The sequence below is a fragment of the Sinocyclocheilus grahami genome, unplaced genomic scaffold (genome assembly GCF_001515645.1).
Source record: "Sinocyclocheilus grahami isolate Dianchi unplaced genomic scaffold, SAMN03320097.WGS_v1.1 scaffold729.1, whole genome shotgun sequence".
Lineage (NCBI taxonomy): Eukaryota > Metazoa > Chordata > Actinopteri > Cypriniformes > Cyprinidae > Sinocyclocheilus > Sinocyclocheilus grahami.
In genome coordinates, this window is record NW_015505908.1 from 334,743 (window position 1) to 356,014 (window position 21,272).

Here is a 21,272-nt window from a genome sequence, read left to right on the forward strand (position 1 = left end):
TTATGCCCCTCGGGCCGGACTTCAGGCCAATTTTCACGTCATAGTTCAGACGCGGGCGGGGCCTCGGGCCTGTTTTAGGCTTCTCCTCATTTTTTATATTTTAGACATCCATCAAATAATGATGAAAAAAATTGCCTCGCTGGTGGAAACAACATGAGGCCATGCTACCGCGACTGTCAAGAGCGGCTCGACGGTGTTTAGTGTCCCGCAGCAGCAGTATGTATCTATATACACATATATGCTGTAATATAATGTATTATATTATATTATATATTATAGTAGGCTATAGCCTATATGCTATAAAATAATTTAAATTTAGTCTCAGGAGCTCCACGAGAAAATGCATCTCTCTGATGAGAAAAATAACAGACAAATATAGGATCTGAATTAATAATTGGGTGACATTAAAAATAATTTCGTCCTCCTCCGGTCCATCTCCTGCTCTCTTTTTTAACTCTGCAATATATCTAGCGGAAGTAGCTCCCAACATTTCACTTTTAACCAGTGACTTGGCATTTATCAATGGCACCTAGAAAAACAGACAGGGCCTACTCCAGAATCATAATTAATGTTATGATAAATAAAAGTAATAAACAGGCCTCACTATCAGCGTATGAATTAACGCAGTACAGAAGACATGGTTGTTTGATCAATCAAATGAAAAGGGGCGTTTCAGCGCCGCCCACAAGCGAATGAAATATTTGAAGCCATAAACCGATTTGTAAACCACAAACAAAATAAGAGATGTCGAGACAAAATCTCATTTGAACGATCTTTCCATTTACCAACTTTCCATTTTTTTTGGTTCATACAGAAAAACGGAAAAACGTTTTTCGTTTGCCAGTTTGAATGGAATAGTTGAATGATCGGATGATACACCCAGATCACCAGTCTATGTCCTTGTCTTGTTTTCACTCGATTGATTATTTCATAATGTATTTTCCCTGTGACAAAACATTAAAATTGTTAAGGTAAAAATCATGACCTGTTATATTTGTCTTTGTGTATTTCTGTAATAACCTCAGTTTGGGTGATTTATAAAGTATGTAAGTAGCCTACATGTAGGCATGTAGCCGAATTTTATTTTGTTTAATTATTTTGTACCCTATAATTAGGGCAGAATTACTGTATTTATGGCGTTGATGCTGTGGGCGTCACTGTCTGTGCAAATGATTCGTTTATAATTATTGTTAGGCTTTTATTAGTAGGCTATATCATGTTTATTTGATTTTAAGGATAAGCTTAGTCTATAGCCTAAAAACCAAAATAGTACATTTTAGTAATAAAAATACACTTGGGCCTATATTATGATAGTAAGTAAACGTGTATGGGTTTTCCCGTAGGCCTATAAATCGCTATATTTAGGCTAACTAAATGCCTCACAGGCATTGTAAAAAAAAAGAAAGAAAGGGGATTAATAAAATAGGGGATGGAAAATATTATCGTATAAAAAGAGGAAAATCTCCCTCAAGACAAAAAAAAGAGGCGACCGAGAGTACAATTAGGCCTACACCATCTGGACACAAGAGGGCGCCATGTATCTATATTAGACCATAGCTATGAGAGAGACAGCGCCATAGGACATTCTTTCAGCTTCATATATTAAAATACTAAAAGAGACAAACAGGGTCAAATAAAAAGAAACCCCGTCATTTTCCTTAACGTATCAAGACTATACAAATGGCAATGCATTTCCTACTTTGTGGCAAATGGCTTTTTGTTTGATTGACTGGTAGTTTATTTGACGTCATAGATGAGGAATTTCTCTAGCATTGCTGTGCATTGTGAGGAGACTCAGAAGTCCCATCAGTGTGATCTGCATGTCAATAGCAGCTCTACTGGGGTCCGCCATTTATGGCAGGATTTGTTTGCACTGACACACTGAACCTATTTTAAATCCAGCTCTAGTCTGGCCAACACACTCTAGCTTTGAGAAAGTGCCTGCACAGACTTTTTGCTTTCGTTCAGTCAAAGCAATATTTGTTAAGATAAATAACAAAAAATTAAGGATCCTCCGAGGATTTGCTTAATCGTGACACTTTTTACTCCAGAAAATATTTCTCAGGCTCGGTTTGTTTTTGGAAGTCAGTTTTTGTGTAGACACATCTTAAACACTTGGTTACAAAAAAGCTATACAGCCCCTTTAACACATAATATGCCCCAATAGTGCTTACACTATATGGGACAAGTTGTCACAACAGAACCTGCCTATCTATTATAAGCTTTTATGCTAAATTTAAAGAGTCCAACAATTATGAAACACTTTGTTGTGACAATCAGCCCTGGCCTCCCCTATATTTAAATTATAATAATTTTCTTCTACAAAATAATCAATAATTATAATTATAATTTGGAGGTATACATAGAAAATGTTCTTAATATATTTTTAACGTTCTGTGGCTTATGATGTTTAAAACTTTTGACCTGTTTATATGTAACCTTACAAAAACGTACATCCAATTACAGTAGTAAATACAAGCACAAATTTTTGTTATTATTACATTAAAAATAGTAACCTTTTTTATTTGAGAGCAGTAGGGAAAGAGAAAATGTAAACCATAACAACAAAGAGAGTCTAATCTATATACAGTGGGTATTGAAAAGAATTATCCCTTCACAATAATCATATTTTGTTGCTTTGCAGCCTGAAATGAAGATGGACACGGTATTTGTTTTATCCAGCTGTATTTACTGTAATAACATCCAAGTGAAAGATATAACACCAACATGTCAGAAAAAATAAAATAAAATAAACTACTAAAAAAAACAGAATCACTGATTTGGAAAAAGGATCACCCCCTTGTGTCAGTATTTTGTTGAGTCATCTTCTTTTGCTTTAATTACAGCCTTTAGTCTGTTGGGAAATGTATCTGTCTCTACTAACTTTGCAATATTTGCCCACTCTTCTTTGCAGAACTGCTACAGACTTCACTGTGCTTCTAGGCATTGATAAAGCCTTTGACATTTTTTGGTATCCATCTCCTGATTTGTGCCTGTCCACAACTTTATCCCGGAGATCTTTTGACAGTGCCTTGCCACCCATAGTTGATTGTTTACTTCAGTTGCACTACCAACGACTGAAATGGTCCAGGAAAGCTCTTTTCATGCTGAGCTGATCAAAATGACCACAGCTGATCACAGTTCAAAGTCAGATGGCTTGAGAAGGTGATTAGCAACACCTGATTGAGTTTACAAGTCATTTTTAGGAGGGGGTTAACACATAATATGCCCCAATAGTGCTTACACTATATGGGACAAGTTGTCACAACAGAACCTGCCTATCTATTATAAGCTTTTATGCTAAATTTAAAGAGTCCAACAATTATGAAACACTTTGTTGTGACAATCAGCCCTGGCCTCCCCTATATTTAAATTATAATAATTTTCTTCTACAAAATAATCAATAATTATAATTATAATTTGGAGGTATACATAGAAAATGTTCTTAATATATTTTTAACGTTCTGTGGCTTATGATGTTTAAAACTTTTGACCTGTTTATATGTAACCTTACAAAAACGTACATCCAATTACAGTAGTAAATACAAGCACAAATTTTTGTTATTATTACATTAAAAATAGTAACCTTTTTTATTTGAGAGCAGTAGGGAAAGAGAAAATGTAAACCATAACAACAAAGAGAGTCTAATCTATATACAGTGGGTATTGAAAAGAATTATCCCTTCACAATAATCATATTTTGTTGCTTTGCAGCCTGAAATGAAGATGGACACGGTATTTGTTTTATCCAGCTGTATTTACTGTAATAACATCCAAGTGAAAGATATAACACCAACATGTCAGAAAAAATAAAATAAAATAAACTACTAAAAAAAACAGAATCACTGATTTGGAAAAAGGATCACCCCCTTGTGTCAGTATTTTGTTGAGTCATCTTCTTTTGCTTTAATTACAGCCTTTAGTCTGTTGGGAAATGTATCTGTCTCTACTAACTTTGCAATATTTGCCCACTCTTCTTTGCAGAACTGCTACAGACTTCACTGTGCTTCTAGGCATTGATAAAGCCTTTGACATTTTTTGGTATCTATCTCCTGATTTGTGCCTGTCCACAACTTTATCCCGGAGATCTTTTGACAGTGCCTTGCCACCCATAGTTGATTGTTTACTTCAGTTGCACTACCAACGACTGAAATGGTCCAGGAAAGCTCTTTTCATGCTGAGCTGATCAAAATGACCACAGCTGATCACAGTTCAAAGTCAGATGGCTTGAGAAGGTGATTAGCAACACCTGATTGAGTTTACAAGTCATTTTTAGGAGGGGGTGATCATTTTGACAACTCCATGGACATGTTGGTGTTATATCTTTAACTTGGACTTTATAAGTTGCAATACACCTGGATAAAACAAAAACTGTGTCCATCTTCAGGTTGCAAAGCAACAAAATGTGATTATTTTAAATGAGGTGATTCTTTTCTATACCCACTGTATAAGGTCTAGCCTCCGTCGGTCTCCTCAGTACTCACTGAGATAAATCACTCTTATAATAAGCTCTCCTGAGCTTTAGGGTGTCATTGAGTAGGTGAATGTACAAGAGTTAATCTGGATATTATCTGTGCTAAATCTAATGCACCGAATTTTGCATAACACACAGGTGGGAGGAAAACATTTCCAATCTCTTCTGCCCTAAACGAGTGTACAAAATCAAACATATTAAAACACTTTTTACTTTATTCCTTCCTTATAAACTAATCCACACACTGGTAATGTTTTAAAGCATTTTAAAAGACCCAATGCTTTAGTTAAATTGTGTTTACAAACATGGTGCCACTTGCTGGTCATGATGGGTCAAGGATAAATGCTATCATTAAAGGAAGTTGAAGAGCAATCAATCTAATTCAGGATTGTTAATGGTTATTAGCCCCCTAAAAGGCTGCTGAAATAATTGTAAGGCAGTCTTTCTGGTAAACAACCCTCTGTGACAGGAGAGGAGTGTTGGCTGGTAGCCCCTAGAGAAACCTTAATGAGCAGTACTGCTTTGAATCTGTCTGTGTGATCCAGTGACTAACTCCCAGCCAGTGGGTGGCACTGAATGTATCATCCATTCAAGTCAGTCACGGAACGCCCACAGTAGTCAACATCCTCCATCTCGCTCTCCCCCACAGAGACTGGAAAAAAAGAGTAATCACGTCTGTGGCTCATTATTCTATGCTGAATGCTTAAAAATTCAGACAAAGAATATCCCATTTGCAACATTTTATATTATTAATGTCATTTTTTAAAAACCTGTTATCTGTTTTATGGGACATTTACACCAAGAGTGATGAATATAAAGGTAACGGTAACAATAACTATATTAGTGTCCACACCAGCGGATGATAAGGTTCTGATTATTAGTCTTCTGTTGTTCGTCGCTTTAAATGCTTGAATTCTTTAAAGCAGGGTGGATTCTGATTGGATGTCTATGTCAGCTGGGGGGAAAAAATCATTTCAAAAGTAATTCCAACAATTTTGTTACTCTGTTCCGTTATTGTTACAGTTGTGTTGTGGACTCTGCTGTCTTTTACACTAAATGTTTTTATTAAACTATATCTGTATCAGACAATATATTTATCGTTCTTTGTGTAAACAAGCCTCCAACCCAGCATTTTTTAGAGTGTAAGTTAGGCCTATACGAAAAAGTATAAGAAAAGTGACTACGTGTAAGAGATTTGGAGTTTTAGAGAACACTGTAGAGATGATGGATAGCCTAGATGCCTTGTCCCAAAGATCAGCTGAAGTTAGAGTGCAAAGTTTAAATGGATGCTATATACTCTTATCATAATATGCAGTCAAATGGCACGTGGTCAGCGCATTAACGAGCTCGATGCGTTCATTATCGATCAAGAAAACCAGGCAGACTGGGTTTTATTTAATTTAAGCAAGAGCACTGAAAAATCACGTCGAAGTATAAAATTAACTCCAAGTATGATCTGCCCATTTTTCTAAAACCAATGTGAATGAATCAAAACAGTAAGATCACACATGAATTGGCACATCTCAGTGACGAGAAAACACTTTCAAGTTTCAAATCCAGAATGGCTGGAGACAGGCGTCTGTCAATGGAGTAAATGAGCACAAACAGGTCAGCACCTTGGATAGTTCCATTCATCTCTTCAAATGGAGCTGTATCCTCCTGAGACCCAGTCATTTGTCCACAGTACCTTTCAAGCCTTGATATAGCAATGTCCAGACTTTTTAATAATAATGTGTCCAATACAATATTCCATAAAGGGTATAGATTTTTTTTTAGAACTAAACGAATACTAAGTTTGTTGGGCTACACCATAGACTGTATAAAAACATGGACTTAGTGTCCGTGACGTCACCCGTAGGTTCCTGAAGAGGTTTTTGAAGCTCAAAGTGGCCATCTTGGCAAATGGCAAAAAGGTGGGAGCTGGTTGCTGAAGCCAGGACCACCTAGCTCGACGGCAGTGTCAGCCGCGGCAATACACCTGTCACTCAAGTGGCCACGCCCTTAGTTATGCAGAACTTTAAGGCTTAATATAATTTAAACTGATGAGTTATACAAAAAATGTGTATCTTGCACCCCCCTCACAGTTGTCATGAAGGGCAAAATTAGATATATAGACCAAAAATAATTTTTTTGAACCAGGCTGTAAACATGTTTTTTTTCTGCTGTAAAGTTGGGCATTTTAACATGGGGAGTCTATGGGATTGACTCCCTTTTGCAGCCAGCCTCTAGCGGCCAGTCGATGAATTACAGTTTAAGTCACTTCCGTGTTGGCTTCACGAGAAAGAGAGCGGGAGGTTGCCGCTTGGGCTACACCAATCACTTACATTATGTAAAACAAATCTAATGCATACCTAAAAAAATACAACATTTCTTTAGGTCTCAGGAGGATAGAGACCCAGATAACTTAGAAATGACAGATGAGACTGACAGTTAATAAACGTTGTGCCTTCCCTTTTTATGAATGACTGTGAATCACAGCAACTGATGTATCTATACGACATGCATAAAACTGCAGCTACACCGGTGAAGCGATGTTGGCTATTATAAATCACTTCACCGGGCTACTTAATACTGTTAAAACAAAGCCAACACAACAGTGTCATAAATACTAAATTGATAAATCGGCTCATGGTGCAATGCAACAGTCAGGCCGAGCTGATTACAATTACATCCAATAAATCAGCAGTAATTGATCTCTGCTCAGATTCTGATCACACTCAGCGGTCCAGTTCGCTTCCACCCTTCTTATAATCTCCTTCGTTTTTTAAGTCTTGGAAAACCTCTGTGAAAAAGTGCGGATCAATGTTAATCTGCAGCATTTTGCCGCTCAGTTTATCGATGACATCTAACGAACGTTCCCAGAATACGTCCTTATTGGTCTCGACCATGAAGGGCTTGATGGGGTACGAGATCTCGTTCCCTATGTAGGAATACGCCAGATAGAGGCAGGTCAGAAAGGTCCCTTGGAGTTCACGTGGATTGTCAACATCATCGGTTACAGTTTCCCTAACGAGCAGATAGACGAACACGAGGCTGGCAGGTGTAATGAACCCGTGGTCCTGCCAGCCCTGCAACAGCAGAGTCCTGTCCACGTTTCGGAACCAGAGAATAACCTCATTTGCGGTGAGTTCCTTGACTTTGCAGCATCGTTTGCACAGGAATTCGCCCAGGCAACGGAGCAGCTCCCCTGTGGAGGCCTGGACGATCACGCGCCTCGGCGAGATGAGCGACCGGCTGCTGGGCTGCTTCTGAACCGACACCAGTTGCTTCGCCGCTGGAGTGAACTGGTCCTGATCCTGGTCCAGATTGGGGGGGACCGTGGGGATGGGCACCGCAAGAGGCCCATTTTCCGTTTTCTTCTCGGACTGTTGCGATTTCCTGAAGTTCTCGTGATTCAGATGCTCGACCTGGCTGTCGCTGCTCGCTGGCACCGGAAGAGGATTCGGACTTACTTTCTTGGCACTTTTTTTCTTGCCTGATGCAGTCACTAGCCGCTTAAATGTGAGCGTGGACACGATCACTGACTGTTTTTTAAGGCTTTTCTCTATTTTCCCGTTGGCTTCGTCTCCTACATCTTGCAGAATGGTCCCTTTAGTTGCAAAAGGTGATATAGAGAGCACGGTCCCCATATCGCAGAGCGCGCGACAAAAATGTTATTACGCGGAGACGTCGCAATAGAGATTGAACGTATCAGATCACAAGTGCAGCTCCATTTGGTTAGTTAAACAGGCAGGTTAGCAGGTGGACTGACAGCCCATCAGAAAGGAAATTCCAGAGCAGTCAGACACTCCCTCCACTTCTTCTGCAATAGTGACTGACGTCTTGCATTGCCTACCTCAACTAGGATTTGTGGTGAGCCAAACCAATTTGACATCAGCTTCTGTTAACCGGGATTATCCCATCATGTCTGTGTAATTAGCCAACCTCAGGGCTACAGAAGACGAATGACAGACTAAAGCACCAATAGAAACAAACGCCTGTGTCCACATATCACTTCAGAAGGTGGAATTTTTAGACCGCATGAGCCAAGTATAGTTCTGCTATTCCCAGACAGGCTACAATTCTCTCCTCAGCTCCTCCATTTAACCTACTTAGCACTGAAATAGTTCAAAAAGAAAACAATCACCAGAAATTAACCAAGATAAATGCAATGAAAAATTGCATTAAAAAAAATGCCCAGATGGTTTTCTACACTTTTGAAAATAATTTTTAAAAAACATAAAATGAATTACATTTTCCCCAACCCTCTGCACATGTTTTTGATGTTTGGAACAACTTACTGAAAGCAAATCACTCTGTCTTGGCAGAAACGTAGGTTACACGAGTAGTTTACATTCATTCTGCCTGATGATACAGAAGATATGATGCAATATAACAGAATGCAATCCAAATATGAAATGTCTCAAATCCTGTTTACATTAACAGTTACGCTTTTATCCAAAGCAACTTAGAAAAGAGGAGGAACAAAAGCAGTTTGTCACAGGGCCAACAGTTTTCGTAATAAATAATGCCAGGTTTATTAGACAGCTAGATTAACTTGCACAGAAACACACTGTTCATATTTTTCTGTGTAAGTTAATTGGTAGTGGTCTTTGTCTTCTTGGTACTGACCCCATGCTGGTCTCCCATCTGTAACTCTGCAGAATGACAGAAGGCCTGTCTTATCATATAACAGCTGGCAGGACAGATAAACTTTAATACGCTCCGAAGTACTTTTGAATTATAATACTTTGAATTAATTATATTATAAAGTTTTGAAGATGTTTGGAGAGTGTTTAATTGTATTTGAGGGTTACAAATAACTGGCATGTGGCATAGTGCACATTATGGCACACAAAAAAACAAACAATACAATCACTTACTACTCGTATTGAAAGTATCATCTTTGACTTGAAAATATGGTATGTTACAAATTGTAACTTACAATGCACATAGTGTGATAACAAAACATGCTCCAACAACTATAGGACACAGGGAACCCCACAGGAATTGCCCACAGTGCAGCGTCACACTGCTAGAACTGACAGTACTGCAGTCAGAGCAGCACCTGTCTAATGAATATGCAGGAGAGGGTTATGAATATTCATCTCTTGCAGCAACATTACACAGTTACTGCGAAAAGCAATGTCTCTGAACAGAAAAATATTCCTTCTTTCTCCTCCTCTGTCTATCAATCTAGTACACTTCTTCTAAAGGGCAATGAAATGATCTGCTTTTCATAATAACCAACCATAATTGTAATGGCTCTCTTTATTAAGCATCTATTTTTAATAAATTACATCTCAGTCAGATGCGGCATTTGAAAAGTTTACCTAATTACAAGATATGAATCAGCAACACAGCATGGCAACAGTTGAGAGACAACTGTTATGGAGGAAGTACATACTGAGTCAAGGCAAGGATATGTGAGTTACGTCCCAGATTTACAGCAAACTCGTTATCAGAACATTCTTCAATTAAGCTAGATGACTAGATATAGCAGTTAAATCAAGGCTGTTTAGTATCACTGTCCTAATAGATTCTTTTATCTGCCTTGCGTAAGTCACTCCTTCCTTGCACTCTCCCACCACCTTGTGGTCAGTTATAAAGAATGCACTCTATAAAAGCAAAGTTAGTCTAAAACTGGTTGACACAGTCCAGCTGCATGCTTCACATCACATATGTTCATAAATATCTGATCTCATATATAGGGATACTTGTATATCATATTACAATTAGAAAATTATTACTATATACAATTATTTTATACATTGAAAAATTAATCAAATTATATATTAAAAACATAACATGTTAAAAACATGCCGCACAGTATTAATAAATCTATATTTTAGATGTGTTTTGGATTACATTTGTTATTATTACATTATCAGTGATTTTAAAAGTTAATTTTAGTAAGTGTTAGATGAAATGTTTAAATAGGGGAAATGAACATGCACAAGTGAATAAATATCCAATATAGATACCAATATATAAAAAAAAATGTCAGGCAATAACCAATATGATATGGATATATCATGAATTCTTAATTATATAAATGTATATCTTGGCTTTCTCAAAGCATCTGAAATTCACTTTTCAATTAATCTGATCACTATGTAAGGACAGAAGAGGGCACCATCTACTAAGTCTCAGAAGTGCAAAATCCTGATGATAGGGAGAGCTGATGATAGTGTCAGGCAATAACCAATATGATATGGATATATCATGAATTCTTAATTATATAAATGTATATCTTGGCTTTCTCAAAGTATCTGAAATTCACTTTTCAATTAATCTGATCACTATGTAAGGACAGAAGAGGGCACCATCTACTAAGTCTCAGAAGTGCAAAATCCTGATGATAGGGAGAGCTGATGATAGCCCCTGTCAGCAACACCCTTCAGCACCTCAGGCTAATATTTAATAACCCCAGGCAAGAGCTAGCGAAATTATACACCCCCGGGGTCCCTATCTGTCTAATATTCTCATTCATGACAGAATCCTGCTTTCAGCCGAGGCACTGCTGCCAACAGAGAAATCTCTGAACAAATGCTGACTATACCTCCCCAGCTGTTAGTGGAGGAAAAAGCTCTTCATATGAAGGACAACCATTTACTCAATTTGTCCACATTTAGGTGGAAATACTTGGAACAAGCACCATGGAATTTACAGGTGTTAAATACAGTTTATGGAACTATGTAATAACAATTTTAGAAATGTTCTCAATGCTCACTGCAACTGCATGTGTAGAGAACAAATACCACCCTACCACAATTAATTACCAAACATGTTAAGGGATTTATGGGAAAGAATGTGAGCATATGATCCGTGCCAATGTCAATAAAGAGAAAAACCCAATGAACTCAACTATGTCATTCTGCACAAGAAATCTCTGAACAAATGCTGACTATACCTCCCCAGCTGTTAGTGGAGGAAAAAGCTCTTCATATGAAGGACAACCATTTACTCAATTTGTCCACATTTAGGTGGAAATACTTGGAACAAGCACCATGGAATTTACAGGTGTTAAATACAGTTTATGGAACTATGTAATAACAATTTTAGAAATGTTCTCAATGCTCACTGCAACTGCATGTGTAGAGAACAAATACCACCCTACCACAATTAATTACCAAACATGTTAAGGGATTTATGGGAAAGAATGTGACTATATGATCCGTGCCAATGTCAATAAAGAGAAAAACCCAATGAACTCAACTATGGCATTCTGCACAATAGACTGTGACTGTTTCATTTCTCTTGCCCTGTAAAGCACAAGAATCTGTCCACCTCTTTGTTGTGGGTCACATCAAAAGCAAACACAGAGATCATGTTGCTGCTCTTATCACAGGGTTGTCCATCAGGACTCCAGAAAGGGCTTAGCGGCACAGCCAGAGGCAGGTGGGCGGCACAACACATCACTGATACTGCAGCTGGACAACACTGAGACGATAAGACAGACCGTCCCAAACAGACACACACACACACACACACACACACACACACAGTACAGAGCATGAAAAGGTGTTCAAACAGATACACTCTAAAACAAAAAACATTCTTTATGGTTCCATGAAGAACCTTTAACATCCATTGAAACATTGCATTGATTTTCCTTTTCCACTTTAGTGATTCATGAGATTAGGATTCATTAGATTATTAAAATGTTCTAAACATTAAGAAAAACTGTTCACTGTAAGATTCTTTGGGGAACCTTTTTGAAACCAGAGTGAAACACGCATAAGACCACAAAGTAAAACCAGTAAGCTATACTCGTACACAAGGACACACTGGTCCTGTCCAAATGGCGCACCGGATGTAGACTTAACAAAACAGCCATGTCAACAAGAGCATTTCGTTTCGTCATTTATTTTGCGATAGGGCCACCGACGCATTTTAGGTGAGTAAATGCTGAACAGTTATTAAGAACAAAGCAAGAACATAGAAACTGGAGTTTGTATTTAACAACGAAAAAACATAAAAGCTGCCAGCTTTGTTTAACCTCAACGGGTCTAAATGAAGACCAAACACTGGTTTATAATAAAGGCTCGATATGACTAGCCGAGCTCTCTTGAACACAGATACACCTGCCTTTGATCAAAGCCTGCTGCTTGAAAGCCATGCACAAGACGACGCGGTATAGCCTAGTCCTGTCATGCAAACAAACCTGACGCTATATTTAACTGGGCAGCTATCACTTGAAAGGCCTGTTTGTTTTTATCTGAAGCTGAAAGACATCATACGGCATCTGCTGTCTCAGGAAAATGAGGGGAGGAAATAACACCCCGACTACACTGAGAGGACCACAACGTGACAAAACTATTATGACTATCCAGGTATAATTTTCAAAGGTGTCACACTTCATTGATTAGCTCTGTTGATTTATTTAATAGTTAGTTCCGGTCCTCGAATTTTGGTGTCCTATCACTCCTTTTATATTTGTAGCAGTGAGGACTTTCTACAGGTCACATCGGTACGCCAGTAGGTGGCGGCAAGTGACTCTTTATGAGCGATTCATAAAGAGTCATTCATTCAACCGATTCCTTCAGATTAGAGAGAGAGAGAGAGAGAGAGAGAAAAAACAAGTTTTAATTATTATTATTTTATTATTGCTTGAATGAAATAGGAAACACAAAGCATAATACAAGTCCAAACTGCAAAAACATAACTATTAAAAAGAAATAAATAAACAAATCAATAAATCAATTAATTATTAATTATAGACAAAAACGAAAAAGACAGAAGAATGTTATACAAGGATGTAAAATCTGCATTTATGTACAAAATAATTGGCCAAAACCTCAAAGGAGCGAAACACGCCACTGTCTTTATGAGTGAGTCATTGAATCATTCACTGGATTGAATCAGTGTTTTTGAACCAACTCATTAGGAAAGCAGCTACTGCTGCTTGGAAACGTGCAGTGGTTAAATCTACCGCTTCTGTTATTTTCTTTGGCAAAAGTAGACAAACAGTGACTAATGTTTTCTCTTAAATGTAAGTTACTCAGTATTTATGATTGCTTGTGTTATATTGCTTAATTTTCACATCGAAAGGAGCTTTTTTAAAGAGAATCAGACCATCGGCCATTTATCACTTCAAAGAAAATCATTTTGTTGTTTACAATCATGTGATCCTTGGTGGGAGCTCAATAATTATCCCAAATTATTCAGTTTATTAATAACACAAGGTGGAGGAAGGACGCCAGGAGTGAGGGAAGCAGCGGTTTACCTATGCCTACTCTATGATTGGTCAGATTAAGTTAAAGAGCAGGTCATATGGGTTTTCGAAAAATATATTTTTTGAAGTTTGTAATGTAGCTATCCTTCAATGTAAACAGTCTGCAACGTTGTTAATCAAAAAAGTGCACGATGAATAAAGATATTGTCTCTCAAAATAAAGAGTCAACTCTGAACCGCCTTAACCAGTTATATTTTCGAATCTTCTTCTGCCTGTTACCTATATACACCACAAGGTAACATATTTGCATAATCCCCACCTGGCCGCGAAATATGAACTCTCTGACCTGCCCACAAACACTTCCGCTAGTTAGTGTGTTTACATCATGTCGAGAAGACGCGGTGTTTTTCAGCCTCACTCAGCATACTAATACAGTTCCCACACATGCACCTCAAATCAGTAAATAATAATAATAATGAATGCAATAAAACGGCTGTCACATCACATAAAGTACCACCTACAAAGTTTAAACTTACTACTGAGAAACGTCCTGATCAAGTCTTGCTTGCGATGGAGTTTCCGGTTGAGCATTGGTATCATCCTCGGACTCTGGCTTGAATTGATAAGGTAATATCGATGCCATTTTTGTAACCTTATAATATCTTTGTTCACGGAGCAAAAAAATTAATTATGGTAATGGGCGTTTCGTTTCCGACAGGCGTTGCATACGGAAAGACCAATCACAGACTTGGTCAGCTGACCAATCAGAGCAGAGTAGGGTTATGGAAGGGAGGAATCGTTTCGAAATAATTGAAAAATGTTTTCTGACCTTAGATGCATTCAAACCTGTTGTACGGGACTCCAACACAATATTAGGACACTTTCAAATACCATATGACCTGCTCTTTAAGGCTCCTCCTGAAATGGGACTACTAGATGGTTAGATTAAATTTACTGGCAGCTGGATGGCAGTCATTTACTGTAAAAAATTTTTTATTGCTACTGTATTACAGTATTTTGTACAGTACTGTACTTTCATTTACAGTTATGTACAGTACTGTATTTTCATTTACAGTATTTTGTACATTACAGTAGCCTACTTTAATTTACAGTATTATCATGTTGTCATTTACAGTATTAGTACTGTTGAGTTTATTTTTATATTTTACACCCCCCCCAAAAAAAAAATCACAACTTGTGAACATTTGTCCTTATAATATATATATATATATATATATATATAAATCATTTAACATTTTTTTTTTAACAAATGAAAATCTTGACCTCTACCCTGATAGCACACGTCCGTCACACGGACATCTATTTGATGTCTGCATTTACATCTGCAAGACATATTTTTTAGAGTGTTTGTTCATCTGCAATACGTCTATTGGACGTTTCCAATCAGATGTAAAATAGACGTACTTATTAGATGTCTTTAAGATGTTTATGATTTAGAATGTATGTAAAACTGACATCTTAAAGACATCGCTCAGATGTTTGTTCACCGCAGATGCTTTCCAGATCAAGAGATCTTTAACAGACAGATGTATGTGTGCTATCTGGGAAGGTAGCCCTTTAATATGAAATGTACATGTTCTATTAAATATGTCTATAGGACGTTTCCTATCATAGACGTTTAGAAAATGTCTTTAAGATGTTTATGATTTAGAATGTATGTAAAACTGACATCTTAGATACGTCTATCAGATGTTTGTAGGCTACACAGCAGATGCTTTCCAGATGAAGCAATCTTTAACAGACATGGGTCTGAGGGGACATGAATGCATTTAGCCAGCAGTTACAAATGCATAAATAATGTTTTGTTTTAAATGTAAAACTTTTAATATTGATATTTGAAAAGATTTAAAACATGAAAAGATACTTGAAATGTGAATTTAAAGCCGCCACATAGGTGGCAGCCCTATGTGGCAGCAATCACTGTTAATGAGCAATTTAATCATTGAGATTAAATCGATTCATTCAAAAGGTTGAAATGAGTGAGTCACTAAATCATTCGTTTAAAAAACAGATTCATTCAATAAGAAAACACCATCCTGTGCTGCTCAGCGGGGCAAAACAGCGCTGTTTGGAACTATTTTCATTGGCGAAATACCAAGTGTGATATAGATTAACTATATTAAAAAGAAGGGCTCACAGTTTTTGCTGTTGCATTGTATACATACATTTTAAATTATGAAAATTAAAAAAAAAAAATTATTTATCTTGAAGAAAGCTTGTAGAAAATAAAGTTTTGTGAGAATTATCCTCAAACTTAACCTTGAACTTGGTAAAACTGATCTTTATTTAAAATGTTTCAAGTCTTAATATTCTTTTCCTTTTGTTATACTGGGATAAATCATACTGGGATGTATGCTAAAATTTTTGGAAGTGGTGCCCTACCTAGGAAATTTCCCTCCAGCCGCCACTGGTGTCACATGCTATTAAAAAAACTACCAGAAATTCAAGCAAACCACTAAATATTTCTGGGGATATAATGTGGGATTTTGTGTATTTAAACCCACAGTAAATAATATATCTTTCATAGGCTCGGTGCAAATGCGTTGAAGTACACATTAACAAACTGCCTAAATGTCCCACTGATGAGTTCTTGCTGAAGGTCTTTTGGGTGATTGAGTGCAGGTGATGCAGAGTGAGACCCCCCCAGCTGGTGCTGTATCTAAGGTCATATCTCATAGTCTAACAATGGAAACTTGAACCTTAGCGTAGTCACATTTTCCCCTTGATTTCAACCTAAAGGTCTTTACATCAGCTGTACAGGATGGACAAGTTCAAGAAGTTCAGGAACAAATGTTAAAGGGTTATAGAGGGGTGTTAAAAATGTAAACAGTGATCTTTCCTTCCCTCACTCATTTCTGATTTGCACTGATGTGTATCTGTTCAATAGTCTTTCACAGGGCTGTCTTTTAAGCAGCAGTATAATTTAGTAATTATCATTACTGATATTAATGAAAGTTTAACAGCTATTTTAATCTTCCCCTTTTCCCATCACATATCAGATCGGAAAGGCATTTATTTTCAATAAAAATAAAGAAAATATTTGAAAAGTGGAAATAAAACGGCTCATTAATAATGCAGTGTTATTGGGTATGGTTAGGTGCAGGAAGGGCTTTATTGTCCCAATAGTCAACATCCATTTAATAATATTAATAAATATGAATTTACACTCAATATGTTATTACATAGTGTTTTATAATGTACTACAGTACTGAAGTATAAATATCTGCCACCTAACTACTATTTTACACTTAGCCTATTGCTAAAGAAAATACTGCTATTTTAGTGTAAACAAAAGCTATCATTATTTGCACTTAGTGTAACTGCCAAAAATAAAACAATATCGTTGTTCAGTTAAAGACAGCTCAGTGTTGATTCAGTTCTGTTCAGTATGTAAAGTCAATTAATTATGAAATGAGTTCAATTGGGCAATGTAGCATTGTTTACTAGTATGAACCCTTATTAACAAGCCTTTGTAAAAAGAATGGTTAGCACATTTATTTGTAAGGTAACAGCCTCGACAGCTGTGCTGAATTAAGATTCAGTGTTTGTCATGTGACAACACTGTAGCATACTACTTTGAAACATTTTGTTGCTAATTGTATACTGTTTCACACACTATTCTAAAAAAAAAAAAAAAAAAGTAGGCAGTACACTCTACTGGGCAGTAGGCAGTATGTTAGTATGTCATTTCGAACACAGCCTTAGATTAGCTGGTGCAGGTGTGTTTAATTAGGGTTGAAGCTAAACACAGTTTGGAAAACCCTGGAGTAGACAGTCAAACTTTGACTGAAGTCAAAATTGAGTTTCACCAGCAGATGGCATCGTTGTCTGTTTATGACAAGCATGAGTGTTGACTTCTGTAAATCACTGGACAGCATGGGCCATGTGTTTGGGGACAGGGTCATACTGAATGCTGTGCCACTGCCAGAATCAACAGATGGATCCCTGAAGTAATGCGGCTCATGAAAGGCCAAAGCCCTATGATAAATCCATTACCCATGACCCACCTCTTACTGACCTCCCAAAATAAACTCTAAAATCTTCCTCTCCCAGGGCTGGGAAACTCACTCGGACGTCCGATCAGCCGGAGAAATGTTCAACGCTTCATTTCAGGGCAAATGTATAAATACGTTTATAAGATCATCACTTGGTGTCCTGTGGTCTTTTATGACACCAATGAATGACAAAGTGAGGGTGAGAGACACAGTGAGCAGATTCCTGCGCCCCAGGCCCATTTATCAGCATGTTTGAAGTACCGAATTGACATGGAAAACACATGAAGCACAACCACGTGTGTCCAGAAGTTGGTTTTCAGCAAGCAAACGTGATAGCATTCTGATGCAACTCTAGTTTTAGGTGAAGGGGATGTAAAGATGTTATTGAATGCATAATTTAAATAGTACAATAGTGGGTGGTGCAGCCTAGTGGTTGAAGACCTGGGCTGCTAATTGGACTGTTGCAGGTTCAAACCCCACAGTGGGTCATCCATAAACTAATAACCCCTTAGAGTAAAACACTTGACCCCAAGTTACTCCAAAGGGATTTTATCCATATTCTGTAAACTGCTTTGGATGAAAGCATCAATTAATTGACTAATCTGTTCAGACTTTCTCTGCTTCCCTTGTGAAAAAAGTGTATTTTTTAAATAAATGTACTTGCAGATAACATAATATTAATAAATGAAATAAAAGTCTCCTTAAGTGTATTTTTAGAGTATAGTTTGTTTCTTACAAAATGTTTTAATAATATTTTGTCATGCTTTAAGGAAATACACTTATTTAATATATATATATTACATATTAAATCACATGTAAAGAACTTGATTAGAATTTGAACTGTGTCCAGTATTACTGTTCACTTAATTTAAATACATAATAAAATGTTTTTAATAGAAAGTGACATTAAAATTTACTTTGGTTTACCATTAATGCATGTCAGTACATTCAGCAGCAAAGACAGTGAGAGTAATTATGAAATTACAGTTAAAGGCATAGTTCACACAAAACATCCAAACATGCATGAGTTTCTTTCTTCTGCTGAAAATGAACATAAAATAAGAATTTTAAAGAATGTGGGTAAACGAACAGTTGATAGTCCCCATTGTTTTTTTTCTCCCTTACTGTGGAAGTCAGCGAGGAGCACTGACTGTTCAGTTACTCACATTTTTCAAAATATCTTCTTTTGTGTCTATGTTATCTGTTTTCTATGAGCTAAGCACAGTAGATTAATGTTAATTTATGCATTTACTAACACATTTTTTAACATTTCACATTGTATAAAAGAACATTATTTAATGGGGTACTTCACTGTATGACTTTTTGTCTGTGAAACACGAATTTCTTTTTTTTTTAACATGGAACATGAATTTAAATTCTGAAAAAATGCTTCTTATTTCATTTGATCTTATTTATTTATTTTTAGTCTATACAATGAAAGTCAATGGGGTTCAGTGTTGTTTTGGACCCTACAGTGACTTTTAATATGGGCAAAAATATGTATATAATAAGAATTATATGAGTGTGAGTACATGATAACAGAATTTAAATTTGTGGGTGAACTATCCATGTAATAGATTAAATCTTATTGTAACATATCACCCATTAAGACATCAGTGCAGTCTTAAAATACAGTGAACACACGACATATCATGTCATGCTGCACAGGAGAGATCAACAAGATTTCCGCATTCCTGTTTTCAGGTGGTGGAACCAACCTCTTAATCAGTTTTGGCCACACACTGGGTTATTTCACCACCACAGAGGGAAGGCTGGATCCCTGTTCTGCAAAGTACTTCATACACCTGGTCCAAAATCAACAGCACATGTTGAAAAGCATTAACAGCGGCCCGTTCCACGATGGGCGATGATGTCACCTGAGCCTGCCATACTGCAATACTATGACTTGTCAAATTAAAGAGAGAAAACCACAGAGATGTGTACCCCGGGACGAGGCCTTTTTCTCCTTTCCTTCTGGGAAATGGAGATTGTGTGTCGGGTGGCCATTTTCCAGAATCCACCTGCTGTCAAGCTTTAATGGCGTGATAAACAAAGATAAATCATTAGAGAGCATTAAAAACACAGCCCCTAACTCGCATGTGACTTAGGTTTATGAGAAAGAGGCAAATGCTCTAATCTCTAAAAGCTAAGAATAGGGGCTGTTTATACCGCTTATATATTGTTTTACAATTTATGCAGCACACTAAAGCAGAGACATTGCAAACTTGTAAACATTTTTCATTAAGCGTCCTTAAAGCAGCAAGAATTAGAATAAACCTTCACAATGTAGCAGCTACATGATACAGTCATAAAACAGCCAGTAGTGTATGAAATAAGGCTCTGAACTTTCCATCAACTTTCCATAAAAAAATTTATCTTGCTCTTACAGCAGCGGCTATGTGTTATGTATTTATTTCATCTTTACAGCAGCCACTATTAGCAATCTTAATGATTCTCCAACAGAGGGCAACACAGACTCCCATATCAGATGAAAGTACAAAATATGAGCATAAACCAGCTTCGTAGCCCCATCATTGAGTCCCTATACTCACATAAAATTATATTTCTTATTTTAACCATAACCCTTCTGCCCGCAATAGGCTAATGATTTACATCAGAAACTGAGGGCAACAACAAAGTGATTTGTAAAAAAAAAGTCTCCTCATGCATAATAAAGCAAAATGGCATTAATGGAGATGCGTTCTAGGACCTTTAACATTTTGGTGTCTTTACACAGAATGTTCAATGCTGCTCAGAGGGGGCATAAATGCATTTACACACAAATTACATGTGTATTCATTAATACTAGGGGTTAAAGTGGGTCAGAGCAAGAATAATTTAGTCTGGCTTTTATCCAGCATCTTGTCTTTACACAGAATTTTGAATTTTGAGCTAATATAACACTGGATCTGCAAAATAAAATACATTTTACGTTTTTCTCATTGTCATTTAGAATTTAGGTTGAGCATACTGTAAACATTAAAGCATTTGGGACTGTAAAATTGAGCACTGCCAGAAAGTTAATTGAAATAAAATGATTAAGGATGGCTTGTGTCTGATGAACACTCCAGAAGGCTTTAGCTCAGTCATATGAAACAGATTTCCCTGTGGTCAGACATGCTCTCCTCGGTGGAGGGCAGATGTCTCTGTGGACTCAACCACTTGACAGTGAAAGGCAGAAATGTCAAAATCTAAACTGTCATGGGGGGATGACCCTGGTTCGTGGTTCATCTTTGCGGCAAACTGTGCCTAAGCTCATTACAGATATTAGACAAGAGCCATTCCTCGGCTACCTAGACTTGTGTCTGGACACAGTGAGGAGACAGAAATGCAGAGAGGATTCCTGTGAAAAGCTTGACAACTTTAAACTTCACTTTCTTTGTAAAATTATCAAGTATGCTCTGCAACATATGTGGTCTCCTGTCATGAATGGGTAAGAAAGCAGCATGATGCATATCATACCCATATGAAAAAGGCCTAAATTAAGGACAAAATAAGATACCTAAGTGGCCCAAAAAGTAGAAACATTGCATGATATGCATGATATCCATCTATCCATTGATTCTCCATATCGTTTGGCAGGGCTTCTCAAGCCTATCCCACTGTCTTGGGTCGAAGGCAAGGG

General features: G+C 37.2%; 1 protein-coding gene across 1 annotated transcript; it reads right to left on the bottom strand.

The window, feature by feature from the left end:
• Positions 1–6,716: 6,716 nt before the first annotated feature.
• Positions 6,717–8,453, bottom strand: LOC107560468 (cyclin-dependent kinase 5 activator 1-like). Its single transcript, XM_016244651.1, has one exon. The coding sequence runs from the start codon at positions 8,101–8,103 to the stop codon at positions 7,192–7,194; it is 912 nt and encodes a 303-aa protein (XP_016100137.1). The 5' UTR covers positions 8,104–8,453; the 3' UTR covers positions 6,717–7,191.
• Positions 8,454–21,272: the final 12,819 nt, after the last annotated feature.